This window comes from Conger conger, chromosome 3, assembly GCF_963514075.1.
Source record: "Conger conger chromosome 3, fConCon1.1, whole genome shotgun sequence".
NCBI classification, from domain to species: domain Eukaryota; kingdom Metazoa; phylum Chordata; class Actinopteri; order Anguilliformes; family Congridae; genus Conger; species Conger conger.
Window position 1 is genome coordinate 22706200 of NC_083762.1, and position 18899 is coordinate 22725098.

Genomic DNA, 18899 nt, shown 5'->3' on the forward strand with positions numbered 1-18899 from the left:
TAAACGCTGTGTCTGTGGTAGTGTATCTGTTTTCATAGGACTCTACAATAGGTTTCGGTCTCCCGTGGAATTTGAACGATCAGACAATCTCATGAAATTATCTTTAATGATTGGATTCAAACTGGATTTATTCAGACAATGCCATGGTCAAAACGTTGAGTAGAAAGCATCAATCTCCTCCTGTAGTCTCTGAGTGCTGAACTACATATCCCACACAACAAGTGCAGAGTGTAGATGCGACAGTCAGTGGCTGGTGGTAAACATTAGTTAAAGAAGGTGACAGGGCAGCAAACATTCCAGGTTGTCTCACGCTCAAACTGGGGATTTGGATTTATATCACAGAAGGTATGCACATCTTTACGGAATATTTCAATGTTAGTTTGTAATCTTGACAGATTGCTAACGTTAACGAGTAAACTCGAGCTAGTTTCGGTTGCTGTTCGATAACAGTTCGTGTAGTAAACATGTTTTTTAGCTGATAGATTTGACTGAAGGGAAATCTATCGCTGTTACCCTCGCAGCACTTTCAAAACAAGCAATGCCGACGTAGCACGGACCTAAATATATCATTACTGGAAAGAGCGTCCCGAAGGTGCTGCGACGCTAACAGCGATTGATATAACGTCAGTTTGCTGTTTACTCATAATGCAAACAATTCTTCACGGTAAGTTGGCTAGCTGTATATGTGTATGTATTTAGTTACACGATGTAACCTATCACTAAGTTAGCCATTCTGTCTAATGAACAATAAACATAGCTCAATATTTTTGTTTGAACGTTGTAACCTATGTTATATTTGTGATTAAATATTTAGCTAAATATGTAGCTATCAAACTCATGTCTGTCAGTTTGTCTGAATATTATTTATTTGTTCTAGCAATATAAAAGCTAACCTCAGCCTCGGAGTTATGCTCTGACAAACCACCTCACGCCATTGCCCTCATTCAGTCGGTGACCAGTGGCATAATTAACTTTTGCCATGGCAATCCTGTTTGCGGTGGTGTCCCGAGGTACCACCATCCTGGCCAAACATGCCTCGTGTGGTGGTAATTTCCTGGAGGTGACGGAGCAAATCTTGGCCAAAATACCGTCAGAGAACAACAAGCTGACCTACTCCCATGGCAAGTGAGTGTCTTTTGCTTTTTCAATTTTTTTCAATGTATAGGATTGGTTGCTAAAATAAGAATTTCCATTCTTTGCTATACCAAACTACTCATTGCTTTGAATGGTTTAGTGATTTCATCATTTTGTCCTGGCTCAAACAAGGCAATGTTTGAGAGTGCCATTGTAGCGTCAAATTTTGGCTCCAGGCATTACTCTCTCTTTTTTGGACAGTAGGTAATCACAAACTTGTTGGCAACCTGGCTTTCGTATTTGTTTTTAATAAGATTGTGATATGTTGCTTGTTGTGTTTTGACTAACACTAATGCATAGCTTTACTCTCCTCCCTGTCTGCAGCTATCTATTCCACTACATCTGCTATGAGAGAATTATCTACCTGTGTATCACAGACGATGTGAGTGTCAACATGGCTTCATGGTCACGCTTAGCTACTTTCACCAGTTTTCACATTGGGCTGTTTATAAATAGCAAGTTTCAATAATTGTAAGTGCTAGATATGACGCACAATTCTCCTTGGAAATTACTGGGTTGTGCCTTTTTATAGTAAAAGTGTGCTTGAATACATATGAGCTTATTACTACATGTACACATTTCCCTTTAAAACCAATGCCAGTCTGAAGATTATGAATGCTATAAATCATGAATAGGGAACAGTCAATGAAAGACTTTGGCAGGCCTGGTTAATTGCTGACTATGGACTATCTGTCATGCTTGATTGTTCAAAGGAATATGGTGAATGTGTGTTAATAAGAGCTGGCATGGCTTCAGCACTAAGCTTGCTTTCTATCGCAGGACTTTGAGAGGTCACGGGCGTTCAGCTTCCTGAGTGAGGTAAAGAAGCGTTTTCAGACGACCTATGGGTCTCGGGCCCAGACGGCTCTGCCCTACGCCATGAACAGCGAATTCTCCAGTGCACTGGCTGCACAGATGGTGAGTGGAAACATGTGGACCCAGCCACCGGTCATCATGGGCCCACCTAACTATATCGACAATCGCTGTGATCATTATCACCACGATGAGTCGTTACAGTATTTTGCACTTAATATTTTTGTGCCTCAATTTTTTATATCAGAAGTATTCTGTAGGAGTAAGACAGTCCCGGGGACTAGAAATGGTTAAGCTCAACACTCTTTTTGTATTGGTCCTCATTGCCTTGAGCGGTCAAGCCTGAGCACAGCTGGGTGAGTCTGGTGGGGGAGATTAGCTTGGTGTTATTCCACAGGCTGAAAGTAGGCCATGATGGAGTATTCTATAACACTGTCCCGTGATACGAGCATGACACCAGTCACTGCCTCAGGGGGCAATGTACTCTGGGAAATATCTATCTCTAGCAAATCTCTGTACATGAGGTGTGAGGTCAGATTTGCTATGCGTTTTCTTCTGTAAAGTTAACACTGAGGAAATTATTGGCTATTTTTAGTTCTGCTTGTGATATCTTCTCACAATGTCGTAGTAATTTCCTGTGGCAGGTTGTCATTTACATTGGAGTTATTGAATGCAGTAGAGGTTTGTGTTCTGATCCAGACCCAGTGATGTCAAATTAAGGCTGTCTCAGATGATGTGAAATCTACCCTCCCTAACCCCCAACTCTTAACAGAAGCACCACGCGGATCCACAGGCTACGGATCGTGTGATAGAAACGCAGGTACAGGTGGATGACTTAAAGGGAATCATGGTCCGTAATATTGGTAAGTAAGAATGAATGAATAGCACACACATTTATACTTCTGTAGGTGAAGATTATCATGTTTTACTTTCTGAATGGGACATTCATTTTGACAGCTTTCTGCATGACACAGGTGGACAGGAAGATGACTGGTGTGTAGGAAGTAGGATTTGTACATCACTGTGTGGTGTTCTCACCTCTCCCATCCTGTCCCCCGAACTACAGACCTGGTGGCTCAGAGAGGGGAGAAGCTTGAGCTGCTGATTGACAAGACCGAGAACCTTGTGGACTCTGTGGGTGGTCTTTATGTTCTCTAGAGTTTTTGCAGTTTGTGTACAAACCTTTGACCTGGTGGTACGGATGCTCTCTCTTGTTCTGATCATTTAATTTTCTGGTACATTCCCACAGTCTGTAACCTTTAAAACCACCAGTCGTAATCTGGCACGTGCCATGTGCATGAAGAACCTGAAGCTGACCTTTATTCTCGCCAGTGCATCCATTGTGAGTGCTGCTCTTTTCTGTTTGATCACAGTTGAACTTGACATGAGTTTCAATCCAGTGCTGGCCTAAATTGGCATTTGAGTTCTTTGTGGAGTTGGTGCTGTGTTCCTTAACAAGAGTGTGTGGGTCTCCTCAGGTGTTGCTCTACATCGTCACTTCAGCTGCATGTGGAGGACTCAGCTGGCCCAACTGTGTGAAGTAACACAGGATCTATTACTTCTGTGAGGGGGACTATGGAGGGACGCTCCCACCTCTGCTTTCGTCAAGGACAACCAACCACTGTCAAGACTATACATATACTTGAACTGAAGCTCACCTTCTTGTCCTCACCACTCAAGATCAAAGATCACACCTGCCTTACACACTACAAGTAGCATGGAACTCATACTGTTAATAATGCTAACCAATGCTAACAAGAATATCACTCCATTTGAATATGTTACACACATATATGATGTAAGCATAGGCTTACTCACTTAGCTTCACTCTTGGAATTATTAGCTCATTTTGATTAGAATGGAGCTATTCAGAAGGTCTAGGCTTTAATCTTAATCTAAGAATCCAGTCTCGTGGTAGACCAAAGAACTTGTTGAGTGGTGTTGAAATAATCAAAAATTTTACTCACTCATTCCTGGAGGGCTCTTAGGTTTGTGTGACTATGAGAAGTGTGCATACTACTGATATATCAACAGTCTGCCATCGGCAGGGTCCCTACTTCACATGAACAGTCGTGATTTGAAGTTTGTGTTATACAAACTTTGTAAGATCAGTAGCCTGCATCTAATTCTGATTTTATCTCAAACTGCATGAATTTATTATTCCTAACCCAGACTGTCCATGCATGGTCACTTACATTTACATCTCAAGGCATACTGAGAACTTAAAAATGTAATAACTTCAGAAGAGCAAGGTTTGTTTGATTTATTTCATACATCACATTTGTCAAAGTGCCATTGACAAATACATGTTTTCTTTTTAATGCTAATTCCCAACAAGTATTTTTACTTAGCAGTTTATAAAATGTATGATGTGACGTTAAACTTATGTCACATTTATTTAACTTTTATATATGCACATTTTTTTGCTGTGCTGTTTATCAAGAGTATATATAAATGTCTTCCATGGTGCTATACTTCTAACTGCATACTGTATGTACACAAGTATAATGTAAAATTATTTTGGTAACACTTTACAATAATGTTACATGAAATGGCATAACTACAGTAGTTAATGCCAATTCATATTTTTTTATCCTATGGTTTACTAATGCATAAATATTAGTGTAACTAATACATTAGTAGTTAAATACATTTATGTTAACAATTACATTAGTTAATGCCAATTCATGTAACCTCAGTGTAAAGTGTGACCCAGATTTCTAAAGAAGAATATTATGATATCATTTATGTTCAAAATGTTCTTGTACAAGTAGCTACAGAGCTTAGTTGTATGTTGATATTCAACATAAAATAGCACTTTTGATTGCACTGCATTCCTGCATATTCATTTTCTTAAGGAGTCGGAGACGAGAGTCATGAGTCTAAATGGAGCCATTATTTTGGCTAAATACCCTTTCATGATCCCATGCAGGTCATGTGAACACTGCTGCTGGGCATAAGATTTTTTAGGCTACTTGCCAGTACATTATGGCAGTAAATGATTGGTAATGAGCTGGTGACGAAAGGGGAACCTCGTCCTGGTGCACAGCCATATTGACTACCACTTGAGCGATTGCCCTCACAGTCCTATTTGTTTCTATAATATCCATAGTGTTTCATACAGGGGGACTTTTATTATCCGTTTTTGTTACTGTTATTTTCTTGCTAATTAAAATGACTGTAAATGTGCTGGAAATACTGATAAATTATATAAATGATCATAGAGGGATGTATCCACTACACATCCACCAAATATTTATTCAAAGTAATGGCAATAACTATAATAACACATTTCAAATTATACATAAAATCTATTGAAAACAATGTCAGGATTAGATGGGCGTGGTCTGGCCCAACTTCCTCCTCAACTCCTCCAAAAATGTACCACCCACAAGTAAATTATATTGGAGAACGAAAAGCTGAAAAATAGCTAAATACAAACTCCACACAGAAAGGCCCCAGTCAGGATTGAAATCCATTTCCTTTTTGTTATGAGACAAAGGTGGTATTTACTGTGCTAATGTGGTGCTTCATAGCTCTGGCTCTACAACATTTCTTATATTACATTACAGGCATGTGGCAGACACTCTTATCTAGAGCAACATACAACAAAGTGCATAACTATATCCTGGGAAGTGTGCTGAAAGACCCGAGAGGGAAGTACAGTTCCAAGTAGAAGAACTTGGACCCTGTAGATTAATCTGATGAAACAAACTAACAGAAGTAGCAATAAAACCATCAAAATGCAACAGCTATCTACAAAACTCATTAAACTATGGGAGGAGATATGCAAAAAACTTTGGCCATTAGGTCAGGGAATTCATGATGTCATGAAGGACCCTGACCCAACAGCTCAGAGTCTGGTAATGAATTTAACTTGTTTAATCTCTGCATAGAAATAAATAAAAATCTTTAGACTGATATGTCAACATTGCAATACAATTGATTTCTGTACTGTTGCTAATGCATACCATAATGATGCCATACAATGTAGTTTCACAGATTTACTTTTACAGTCACTTTAAGGTAAAAATTGTAGAATTGCTTCCATCTTGAGAAAATAATCAGTTGTTGGTTCATGGCCTGGATTCATAAAGTGATGGAAGAACACATTTACTCATGCCCATGCTTTTAAAGTGCAGCATTAACTCGACAGCAACCTGTGTTTTGAATTAAAGTAACATACTTAAGTGATATTTATGCATTTTGCATTTGTGAAGAGCAACTTGTTGAAGAATTGGTCATTCTATTGCTATGATTCTGCTCCGTCAGCTGACTAATGATGTCACAGTTAGCTGGGATTTTGAAATCAACATCTTACAAGCCGAGGACCTGTGCCATGAAAGCAGTATTACTGTGTTCGCTAGATAACTGCACTGAGTAAAAGCCAGACACCCACAAATGTGGAATATGGACTGAAGTAAAAACAGCTGTTCCAGGCTTTAATCCACGGGTGTCAAACTCCAGTCCTGGAGGGCCGCAGTGTCTGCTGGTTTTCGGGTTGTTCTCAGAACCTGTGGTGCATTCAAGTCATTGATTGGCTAAAGAATCAACACTCCTTGTTCTGGAGGCCTTAATTGACAGCTGATTGAAAGGAAACCTCAAAAACCAGCAGATACTGCGGCCCCTTAGGGATTCAGTTTGACACCCCTGCTTTAATCTGTGCAGTTATCCAGCTAACTCGGCAATCCTGCTTTATGGAATAGGCCCCTGGTGAGAATATTCTTCATAAATAAAAAAATAAATAAACACCAGAGAAACAGCTTGTATCTTTTGTTTTGTTGCCAAAGGCTTGAGGGCTTAGTTGGATGGCATGTATTTCTATTCCCTCTTTTGTCATGGTCACGGACAGAAGAACCAATAGCAGACTCACAGATGAAGTGAAAATGGCAGGCTTTAATGCAGGTCAACAGAATAACAGGTAATGGCAAATCGGGGCAATACAGGGACATCCAGAGTTTGTAAGTCCAGCCAACGGGTCATAACCAAGTGAACTGAGGTACAGGAGATCAGGCAGGTGGGCGTCGAGGGGCAGGTGGAGATCCAGAACACAGGGAATCCAGAACACAGAGGCAGGAGTATGGTGAAGAAGAGTGCTGGAAAATGGTTTGGGGCAGAGAAGGAGGTCCAGGGTGAGCGAGGGTTTAATCCGGACCGGTATCTGGACTGAAAACAAAATGACAAGCAGGGCAAACGAACAGGCAGGGTACCAGGACAGGGAAACAATGGCTAGGACAATGGGGAACAGGCATACAAACAGGAAAACAAAAAAACAAAAAACTAGCAAAGAAACACAGACACAGGCAGGCTTAAAAGCCATGACAGACAGCTTGAAACAGTCAATTGTCAGGAAGGAAATACATATATATGGTGTGGAAAGTGGAGACATAATGGCAAAAAGGGAAAACGAGGACCGGAGCATTAACATTTTGAAAATGGGGAAACAAAGAAAAAAGGGCATGGAACATCACACAAGGGTTCCAATAAAGGTTTCAGGCACAGATAGCCAAGGTGGTTTGTGAATGTGCTCATGCTGAAATGTTTAGGGCCCTGAACAAACTGCTGCATATTCATAGTAAATATGAGGCAAACCTTGTACAGTAAAATTGCAGGGATACTTTGAATAATGCACACCATTATAGGTGATTGCCATTATTTTATTGATGATAAAACACATTTTCATTTATCTGTTCAGGGTGTACTTAATTTACCCTTCAAAAATTATATTTTTCAGGTAAGCATGGATAAGTACAATGGTCTATGGAGAGATAAGTTCTGTTCATGATAATGTATCTGGTGACACAGAATGACAGTAATCTGCTACTCTATGGTGTTTGATGTTCATCTTAAAGCGACATACTCTGTTTCCTGGAGAGACAATGACATCAAAGATGCATCTATCATTAGCTATAAGCAAATTACCACAAGGTAATTTTGCACATTCACTACATAAAGTTAGCATCTCTCTCTCTCTCTCTCTCTCTCTCTCTCTCTCTCTCTCTCTCTCTCGCTCTCTCTCATGATTATGTACAGGTACATTTACTGGACTGTACAAATTCCTATAGCAAATACAAATATATTATTCACTAGCAACATCAATTATCCTTGGAATAACAACATAACTGACATTAATTGCACATGACTTTAGTCTTGTCTCAATGGCAACAGTCACTTTAGAGTTTGACACCAATGTATATGAGTATTCAGAGCTCTTCTCCTGACCTCAGAGGATTCTCACATTACTCCCTGTTTGCTTCTTGTGAAACTGCATTGAGCTGTTCACCTTGCTTAACAGTCACTGCTGAGGATCATACTTGCCTCATTATGAAACAAGGATGAAAGAGTTTTGAGGCAGTTCAGTTCAGGATATGTAAATAAATAAATGTCTGCTTTTGTTTAGAAAGAGGTCCCGTGGCAGCTGCATCAGTCTGGAGTACAAAGGAAGCTCACTGTAGTGTTCAGGGTCACAGTGAAGGCTCTGAAGTATGATGTAGCGTAACTGGTGCTGGTCCAATTCCACATCACCACAGAAACTACAGAGGTCTGATCTAAGGGCGCACAAGCCACTTACTGTATGTCACCAGAACACTTACCATGGCCAGGGACAGATGGATATTAAGCTCTGGGCCCACATTGTTGGCACATGAACAACCCTGCCCAAAGTTTCTCCACCTTCACCAAACACCAAAGGGGCCAGCTCAAAGCAAACAGTCAGTTCCAAAGGGTTGTGCTGTAAGTTCAGGGATCCCCTCTTCCCTCCTATATAAAAGGTATACAAAAGGAGAATTTAACAAAATCCTCAAATAACAATGAGGAAGTTGATATTCAAGTTGTCAGTGAAATTAAGCCATTTTCTGTGCATGTACATACATGAAGAGAGAACTATCTGGAACATGTATGCGTGTATGAGGGTGAACAGTCATATTGTCCGGAGCACAGAAGGGCTCAGAGTACGATATTGGCCTCGCTGCGGGTTCCATCCGCATCGTTGGAGCTCTCGTTGCCATCGGCATCGGACAGGAAGCCGCTGCCGCTGTGCCGTAGCTGGCGCTCAAGCACGGTGAGCCGCTGCTTGAGTCTCTGCTGCGTGGCCGTGTACTCGCTGAGCAGCCGGGCGAAGCGCGTCTGCAGGGTGTCCAGGGAGGCCTCCAATCGCTCCACCTTCTCCTCCATCTCCTCTCCTCCCAGACCACCCCCCGCCCTGTCGTCCAGCAAGCCCTCCTTCTGCAGAATCTCCCTCCCCCGCTCCTCCAACGCCTTCTTAGCATCCGGGAACTCCATCACAGCCTCCATCAGGTCGTCCTTGGACAGGCAGAAGAGGTCGGAGTAGCCGATGCTGCGGATGTTGGCTGTGCGCCGGTTGCCCATCTTGCTGCCTTGGATGTTGAGGATGCTGATCTCGCCGAAGCAGCTGCCAGCCGTCAGGGTGGCATACTGCGTAATGCCGTCGTCCGCCACCACCGCCAGCCGGCCCTCCTTGATGATGTACATCTCCTTGCCGATGTCACCCTTGCGGCAGACATAGTCGCCGGGGCTGAAGACCTGGGGACGGAGCTTGAGCACCAGCTCCACCAGCAGGCCAGCCTCGCAGTCCTGGAAGATGCGTACCTTCTTCAGGGTCTCCAGGTGCACATTGATGGCGATCTCAGCCCGCAGCTTGTTGGGCAGGTTCTTCAGCACCTCCTGCTCATCCACGGCCTTCTTGTTGGTCCACAGGTAGTCGAACCACTTGATGACACGCGCCTCTAGCTCCTTGCTCACCTTGCGGAACTGCATGTAGTGCTTGATGGCGTCGATGCGGCCCTGGAACTCCGCCCGTGTGGCGTTCATGTTGGAGATCATGGCTCCCACGTTGCCCACGATGGTGGCGAAAATTAGCACGCCCACCAGGAAGTCAAAGACCACAAAGAGGTACTCCTCATCCCGAACCGGAGCAGGCATCTCCCCGATGGTGGTGAGGGTGAGTGTGGACCAGTAGAGGCAGTAGATGTAGCCTCGGGCCAGGGAACCAAACTCCGGGTCTGACATGTTTGGGTAGACCCAGGAGTCCGAGCCTAAGCCCAAGGACTTGGAGATGGCGAAGTAGATGCAGGCATTCCAGTGGATGATGACCAGGATGTAGAGCACCAGGTTTGAGATGCGGAAGATGTTAGGGTAACTGGTGCGCATCTCGGTGCGGTCAAAAAACTCGAACATTCGTGAGAAGCGGAGCAGGCGGTTGAAGCGCAGCTGGGGAGTATGAATGCCGGTGGCCACATAGGCCAGGTCCGTGGGCAAGATGGACACCACATCCAGTTTGAACTGCAGCGTTCGGACATAGTTGTCTCTCAGCTTGGACAGGTCTTTCACCAGCAGACCCTGCTCTAGGAAGCCTGATGAAAAGACAAGTGTAAGAGGTGGTAATAATAAACCAGACGATATTGTTTGAGGATTTGATTTCATTATGTTCAAGTATAGTTTTCAGGTCTTCATGCACATGTTTTTACAACCACTCCTTACCTCCTTTTCCAAGGTTAACTATCATGCAATGCTTCATTCATTTATTCATTCATGTATTCATATATACACTACCATTCAAAAGTTTGGGGTCATCTTGTCTTTTTTGGACTTCATATTTTATTTTCTCTCTTTGTAATCAAACAATTAATACGTGGTCAAAGCTCAGACTCAGACCTTTTATTAAAGGGTATTTTTCTTTCTACATTTTGGTTTCACCATGTAGTAATTACAGCTTTTTTATATAGTCCCCCATTTCAATGTTTGAGATAAATTAACATGAAAGAGTGTTTGATTTGCACTTCATTGTACGTCGCTCTGGATAAGAGCGTCTGCTAAATGCCTTGTAATGTAATGTAATGTAATGTTTTGCATTTGGTTGCATATCCTTTGCATGCCATGACTTCCTGATGTCTGTGACCCACCAACATCATCAGAATCTGGATATCTTAGTTTCAGGATGTCCTACAAGCAATACTAAAACTATTTGTATTTGAATGGCTCTCTATGGGAATTGGGGGGTGGGACTAGATTCAGCTGTAAATTATGCTGATACAGTATGGAACACATTTGTTGGTTAAATACTTTTACGTCATCAATTGTCCAAGGTATGAAATGAGCCTCAAACCACAATGCTGCTGTCAGATATGCAGATACTACAAGAATTGTTTTGACTGAGAGGATGAGCCCCCTTCTCTAAGGGTCTGGCAAAGACAGCTTACCAGTGCGCAGCCGGACACAGGAGTCCAGGATGTATACAGCATCGGACAGGTAGTCCAACACCAGCCAGAGGATGATGTTATGCATCTGCAGCTCATCAAAGCAGGCCCTGAATACATCAAAAATGCAACTACTGGCCTAAAATGGGCCTACAACATAGTGCACCTTCAATTTATTTACATGTGCTATCACTGCAAAAGGAGAGGCAATGTAAAACAGGCTGTGCTCAAATTCTCTCTAAATGTTCCTTTGTAATTAGTGTCCTTATTATGAATTCTGAATTTAATGAGGCAGCTGCTGTCCCAGAAGCTTCTCTTGACTCTCTCTCTTCATAGAAGCTCATACAGCGCATACCTACCCTGCTTCTCTGTTTCAAAATGGCAGTCACTTGCTCATGCAGGCAAGTTATTAAAATCACAGACACACAGGCACATACACACACACACACACACTATACAGTAGGGACCATCAAATAACACTTTTCAAGGACCAAGAACTGTTTTTCACCCTCTCTTTACCTGGGAATCAGGTGTGAAGGCAGTCTGGTCAATCAGTAGCACAAGAAAACCTGGATTGGTTTTTGTGAAAGGGCTGGATTTTGGTTGGAGAGGCAGATTTGATCCCTGCTATACAGCATATCCTTAACATTTCAGTGCAGTTTATCAATTTCAGAAACAACAAGCTTCAAAGAAGCATATTACCATACCTGACCACTAGGAGGCACCAGTTATAAAAAACAGCTGCAGCAATAATGAATAACCAGCGATAATAGATGTCATCAGCTGGTGCCATGACAAACACATCTGGCTTCTTTCTGTGGGCCCCAAGAAGACAGGATGTAAGTGTGAATTCCAAATTCTGATAATTTATTCACTCACTGGATTTTAGGTAGACATCCCATGGTGATGTTACAGAGTGCTGTTCAAAGCACCAGTCACCCACTTTTGTTTACAGCCAATATTCAAAACTTCCCAATCATTTTAAAAGATTACACCTTTGTCTAAATAATTTTAATTAATAATTAATTCATAACAATTAGAAAAAGAATGATAAATAATAAAATGCAGACGTACAGTCATCTTGCAGAGCTGATAAATTGTGACCCATCTATCGATGATTCAGTCTACAAATTGCTGATTCAAACAAATATATGGCAGTGACACGGGGATGTAACCTGACAATTATAATATCATTTGTTAATCTTTTGAAAAGGTAGCACAGTCACAGTACCAAAATGGTGCAGACAAATCAAACATACTTGGCCTGCTTGTTGCTACCAGAGCCAGTGGCCTCGCCTTGGTTGTTGCTCATGCGGCTGGGAGCAACCTGAAGCTCAGGCCCACGGAACCTCTCCAAGAAGGAGTCGGGCCGTTCTTCCTCCTCCAACAAGCTCTTATGGGCCCACTCCCGCAGAGTGATCACCATGCTCACGAACCTGAGAGAAAGAGAGAGAGAGAGCTTTTCAAAGGGAATGAAAAAAGAATATAGCTTTTGTATGTTTAAGCAAACCAGGAATGATTGTGTAATGCTAGCCCTGCATAATAAATGCAAGTCTTCCCCTGTGGCAATCTGGACAAAATAATCACTGTGCTGGATATACCAAATTCTTTTTAAAGATTTACAAATATATAGCAACAAGCACTAATGCTCACCGAGACATGGCCCCTCTTCCCCTGAAGGAATTCTGTGAGTGGAGTCCTCTTGGTTCGATTGTTGCCACCCTCTGCAGTTCCGAGCAGGTGTCATCGCACACAGATGGCACACTACAGAGATGGGCATCGATACATTACACCAGGGTACAATAAGGCTCAGCAGTATCCAAAGCCAACTAAAGCTCTTTTACCGGCTCAATGTGCTGTCTGCCCGGTCAGATTCATCCTCCATTGAAGTTTTCACTGATAGCCTTTGCGTTGAAAGGTCTGAGTTCTCTACTGCCACCTGGCCTGTCATTCTGTCTCTGCAACAGCACAAAATATTTTGTAGTTTACTGTCCAAAAATACATACAAAAAACCTGGAAAATTGAAGGTACATTAGCAACTATACATGGGGAATTCAAACATGCAACATAGTACATGTAACCTACCTAGAATATTGTTTATAAATTATGCAGGCTGCAAGGGGTTATTTTCTTTTCTTGTTTTCTTTCTTTCCTAATGTGTTTTTGAACTCTGGTTAACCCTGTCTGGTCCTGCCTGTTTTCTGTTTGGTGATTGGCTGTGCCTTTTAAGTTTGTTACTTTGTTTTATTTGATGTCTGGGTCAGCAAGTTCGTGGCAAGTTCTAGAATTTGGAGGAGGGAGAATCATTTAGAGAATTTCTAGGGGGGGGGTGTACTGTTATGGTATCACCAGGTTTACTTGCCACTGAAGAATAGCAAGCTAACAGCTTATTTCACAATCTGGTCCCTAGATTGGAGTGATAAATGTGTACATACATGAGTACATTTTGGATGTCGCTGTCTTGGTTTGCTATTCGGGCGAGAAATACATTTAATATTAGTTATTCTAATGTATTTTTTCCTCTGCTGGTTCAGATGGTGATGGTGTGATGGTGAGTCCCACTGAAAGCACAAGTGCCTTTAAATGTACTGAGACAAGCAAGTCACTTTAGTTACACAGTAATCAATAGACAAAGAGGAGAGAGATATAATCAATACTTCTCAATTGTGGAAGTTGTATGCTGCCCTGGGCATGTGGAGGGCAAGCCAGGAATGTAGGTGTAGAATTATGACCACTAGCACATTTACAGGGGAAGGTTGAAGCATTTTATCGGCCAGGAACTGCACTGGGAAGGCAATAGCATAACAAGAACCACATTATGTAAAGTATTAACAGTAAGCTATTATTTGTTTATTTATTATTGGTAGAGTATCACATATAAAATGCATCAGGTAACGAGGCACATTAAAAGGGATAGACAATAGAAAAAAGATATAATTACAGGGATATTCTCCCTCTACAGTAGGAGGTAGTTTAGTTTAAGGAAGGTAGATGCAGCATATTTTGTGTTTGCACATCATATTTGTGTCACAGCAGTTAATGTCACTGAAGGTGCATGAGTACTCTTCTGATGGTCTGTGACATTACATCCATAATGGGGTCAACAATTTTGAATTCAAGGATTAAATGATAGCAGGTGCAGCAAGAGCCAGAAAACAACACATCCTGTTTGCACCAATCACCTCAGAAAAGCCATTGTTGCCATGGAAACAACCTTGGCATCCATAGCAACAACAGGTATGGTTGCACTGATTGTCTCCCAATGCCCATTCAAGAGAGGAGAAAGGGAGTGAGTGAACAAGACAGAAAGGAGAAAAAAGAGAAAGAGAGAGAAAGAAGGAGATGTTATACTGAGCCATTAATATACCATGAACCTTGGGCAGTTCACAGACAGTCAACTAAAATGTCAGCACTAAGAGTGGCAATGTGCAAAGGAAGCACTAACTAAACAAGCTTATTTTTTATCTTTCATTCTCCATGCTGCTAGAAGACAGCAAGTGAAATGGAAGAATGATTTGTGCAGATTGCAGGAGAGCAGCAAGGAACTGACAAACTTAATGAATTGGTTTGTCATTTTCTTGGCAGCCTATACTATGAATGTGATCCTGCCTTTCAACAGAACAAGAATAACATAGAGGTTTACAATCTAATTGCAGCATCTTACCCATATAAACAGAAAGTGACAAAAAAGAGCAAAATGCATTTCACATCATTCCCTGCAATGGCTTGACATTATTACAACCTCACACATACAGTAATGTTATGAATGCAAAGAGTATTCAATATGCTATTTGCAGTCTGAGTGGCCAGAGTAGCATTGAAAAAAAAGCTGAAAAAAACCCCAAAAAATAGCTCAAGCTAGGTTTTGAAACATCTAGTAGCTGGTTGACCAGTTAGACCAGCTCCATACTCAACATGGTTTGACCGGCTCAAGCTATGTTTTGAAATGGCTGGTAGCTGGTATCTCAAGCTGGTAAATACCAGGTAACACCAGGGCTGTTATCGCATTTTGTACAGTGCAATGTCAACACATGAGACCGTCTTACTAATTGGCCTCCTTTAAGAGTACTCACCAGCTTGTCCCGCTGTCCTTTGTCGATGTGACTGAGAAGAAACTTCACTGGAAGATGAACCCAGCTACCGCTACTATATCCAAGAGCTCCAAGAACTCCCTCTGAAAAGCATCTCCAAGTCCCAGGACCCAGGCCTTGCCTTCTCCTCTGGTCTGCTCCAGCAAGTCCACTTCTCCCCAGCACGTCTGTCTCTTCAAACCTCTGTTGCTACTCTGACCCCCAGATCAGTGTTCTTCTCCCCAGAACCTGTCTCTCTCTTCAAAGCTCTGTTACTCCCCTGTACACAGATCAGCATCAGTTGATCCAAGGTCTACCTTTCTCTGATGACCACCTGGACGTTCTGAGATTCCAATGACTGAGAGAGGAACTGCGCAAGAAAAGAGGAATGACAACACGGGGGGGGGGGGGGGGGCGAGGCTTTCTAGTGCACTCCGTCGCACCTCTTTTCATCGCTGTCTCAACACTAGAGGAAAGCGAACATGAGTCTCATCAGCCGCCTCTCTCCAGTCATGCTCCCTGCCCACATAGGAAGCTGTGAAAGAGGGCAGAGGGGCAAGGCCATCCAGTGTCCTTCTCGAAAGCTGGAGCGAGACAGCCTCCTTTGTGGCACGGAGCCCATCATTATTCAGGAAGGTCCTTGTCCCTTTGAAGAGGGCTGATTGCGGTGGGGAAAAGGCGGCATCTTTCATCATCTGCATTCTCCTCACAAGGGGGACTCTTCATTAATTATGGAAGGATCATAGGGCGGCATTTGTTTCTGCATCCTAGATTTCAATGCTGAAGTAATTGATTTCATATGTGGGCGCGCACCCTTCCACCACCCCCCAGCCCCCCTCCCCCCTTCCACCACCCAGTACAACCCACCATCCTCTTCTCACTGGTGTTTTCCACAGACAAAATGAACTGAACCTCACTGATCCTTGCTCACAGAGCTTTTTGGCAAAATGCCACAGAAAGCCCATTTCTGCTGTGGAAATAGCAACAGACATTATGAATGGCGATAAATGGCACTCGCTCAGTAGAGTCTCACACCATCGACAGAACTAACCAGTCTGCCCTCGTCTGCACAGTGGAGAGGTATTACCAAGAAAAATTACGCCCTTTGGATCTTTAGGGCTTCCACTGTGAGAAGGAGTGAGAAATTAAATAATGGAGAAGAGATGAAAGGAGTGGAATGATTACTGAAGGGGTTTGAGGGCAAACAAGGACACAGGAGGTGAGAAGTGGATTCTCAGGAATTGAATTACTTTCCTGTCTTTCTTGTGCAATCAAAACTTTTGATACTGCAATAGAAAAATATTGAAAGCAAAAAATATATCTTAAAAGTTTCGAGATCATGAATTAATTGATCACAAACTATTTTGCATTGCAAACAGATATTATATTGAGAGCAAAAACCTTTGCTAACGCACTCAACAAAACTTGTTCAGTACATGTTCAGCACAATCCCGTGGGCAGGTTCTACGCAGAGATGTAGGAGGCGTGTCTATTGGCCGATCTACTTTTGAGTGACAGTTTGGCTAATTTGTTTGGCTGGGTATTGGCTAATGTGACTGCAAAGGTCAATGGCCACTTTGCCACAGGTCATAGAAGTTGTCAGATACATTTACACCTATGGCATACACAGGACTCATTATCTTATCTTTTTTGTGAGCGAAGTAGTCTTGCAAATGCATGACCTTGCAGGTGCTTTTTGTTTTTCAATCGTGTGGTTTACATTTAATTAAATTATGTGTCGTCTTTTCACCTGGCTAGCCTTTATAGTCTTCTTATAGCATCTATGTAGGCCTAAGGTTACAGCTGTGTGGTGCATGGCTGATGGCTGATTTGACGGCAGTGTCAAAATGTTTGACTGCACAATAAACTAATTTCATACTTTGGGGAAAATGAGACAGTATAAGAGAGATGGGTAGCTTGATTACTTCGAGCTTGATTACATACAATAGTTACATTTAATTCCTTCATTGTTGCCTTGTCTTTCCGGAGCTAACACACACATGACTAAGCAGTAAGTACACACAAACAGATGTCCTCTTTGATCATTTAATCACACAGCTGGTCTCTCATCCTGATTTAGCAGTGGTCTCTGATGTTTGTATGCTATTGTCACATCTCCAGACCCGATATAACCAACTGCCTCTAACTGCCACAGACAGCAGACTCCCCCCATGTCTCTCCTGCTGTCAGTGCTGTGTCGGTCAAATCAAGAGACAGACACCAAAGAAATGCTTGGAATGGTTTTATTTCAGTTTCACCAGTTGTCAGCCAGACATAGGTGTTTTTAGCCATTGAGCAGTTTTTGTCTGTTGATTACTGAACTTTGCATGGCTAAACATTTCCAGTTTTCTCCACAGCATTAGGTCCTTTGAACCAAAAGGTGACCAGTCTGTTTTCTCCATTCTTTTGCGACAGCTTCCATCTCTGAGAGAGGGCTTCTGTTCCCTGTGTTGTCATCTCCCAACCCATGGAAATAGAGCATGAAATGTTCCTGTCAGGAAAAAAGCTGTACTTCTCAGCCACCAGGGTGTGTATGAATTTACATTAAAACTAAAGGATATTCATGCATAGTTCCTCGCTTTTTCTTTACGTAAAAAGCAATCTTTTTGGGGTATACACGTACGTAAGACACATACTAAAATGCGTTCATAACAATGGAATGTTTTAAAGCTTCTACCTGGAAAGATGTTATCTTGTATTGTCTCTCATATCTTTTTTTTGGTACACTGTATATAAGGTATAAAAATAAGAAAATAAGCCTCCATCTTAATGGTACAAAAAGCCACAAAAGGAAAGCACTGCATTACAGCAATACTGTGAGTGGTGAGCAACTATCTCACTTCCAAAGCCATTCAAATTGAGATGTACAGTCCATTAAAATAAGCTAAAGCCTCAAAAAGATCCATACCACTATCTTCATCTACATATCCCCCAAGAAACCAAAAAGAAGCTGGCAAAAATATAATGTACAAGGTGTCTCATATTAGTTTCAGCCCACTGACAGAGTGTGGGTGTGTGTGTCTTTGGATGTGTGTGTGTATGAGTGTGTGTATGTGTGTGTGTCTGTCGGTGGGCACAGTCATCTTGCAGGTTTAAGATATGAATGCATTTCAGCAATGTGTACCTTCGCAGATCAACCGGTCATATTTTCCAGGGGCAAGGGAAGAATGGCCTCTCTAACCAATCAATGCCAGCCCCTCCCCATTACCACCCCCACTCCATTAAGACCTTATGAAGACTTGAGTCCTGCCAAAGCAAAACAAGATTCTCTAGTTTTAATGTCTGTTGATTTACTTTTTTTTTCTTTTAAGTAATGGCTGTCGTAATTCCTTTAACCAGAAGCCTTTTAACCAGCAAATGGCTTATGGGTGAGATGTTGGTCTGTCTGCTGGGCTGGCCTGGTGAGGCATGGCACGGCACGGCGTGGCCTCTTTATGCCCTCTTCATCCCTCGTCCCATCAGACAGGCGAAGACCGTCATCACCATTTTGGGTTTCACCTCCACCAGGTCGTCGGGCAGGGCGTAGACTCTGGCGCCAATCTTCCGGGCCATGGAGATGGCGTACCTGTAGAGGGTGGATCAAGGGTGGGATCAGCTCTCTGTGGTGTTAGAATTACACTCTTTTACACATTCACTTTGTTGTGTTAAAGCCAGAGGAGCTGAAGCG

General features: G+C 42.4%; 3 protein-coding genes across 8 annotated transcripts in view; 1 reads left to right on the forward strand and 2 right to left on the reverse strand.

Annotated features, from left to right (window-relative positions):
• The first annotated feature begins 208 nt into the window (after positions 1-208).
• Positions 209-4776, forward strand: LOC133124302 (vesicle-associated membrane protein 7-like). Of its 3 annotated transcripts, none has more exons than XR_009708304.1 (8): positions 209-345; positions 878-1125; positions 1459-1516; positions 1915-2052; positions 2720-2810; positions 2922-3081; positions 3197-3289; positions 3426-3474. XR_009708304.1 is itself a non-coding variant. In XM_061235387.1 (8 exons), exons 2-8 carry the CDS (start codon positions 980-982, stop codon positions 3489-3491), a joined length of 660 nt encoding a protein of 219 aa, XP_061091371.1. In that variant the 5' UTR covers positions 222-345; positions 949-979; the 3' UTR covers positions 3492-4776. The 3 variants fall into 3 exon arrangements, 2 of the variants coding, with proteins under 2 accessions (XP_061091371.1, XP_061091369.1); XM_061235387.1 differs by having other exon boundaries at positions 222-345; positions 949-1125; positions 3014-3081; positions 3426-4776; XM_061235385.1 differs by having other exon boundaries at positions 224-345; positions 3014-3081; positions 3426-4776.
• Positions 4777-8892: 4116 nt separating this feature from the next.
• LOC133124857 (cyclic nucleotide-gated cation channel-like) lies at positions 8893-13113 on the reverse strand. Its single transcript, XM_061236392.1, has 6 exons — positions 13007-13113; positions 12816-12926; positions 12422-12598; positions 11870-11977; positions 11166-11272; positions 8893-10319 (listed from the first exon to the last, which is right to left on the reverse strand). The coding sequence occupies exons 1-6, from the start codon at positions 13111-13113 to the stop codon at positions 8893-8895; spliced, it is 2037 nt and encodes a 678-aa protein (XP_061092376.1).
• A 4348-nt stretch (positions 13114-17461) lies between these two features.
• Positions 17462-18899, reverse strand: part of LOC133123772 (plastin-3) — a 33536-nt gene continuing 32098 nt past the window's right edge. For all 4 annotated transcript variants that reach the window (XM_061234298.1, XM_061234297.1, XM_061234300.1 and 1 more), the window contains one exon: positions 17462-18797. In XM_061234298.1, the coding sequence (XP_061090282.1) occupies positions 18665-18797 (133 nt within the window). In that variant the 3' untranslated portion in view covers positions 17462-18664. The remainder of the gene's footprint in view (positions 18798-18899) is intronic.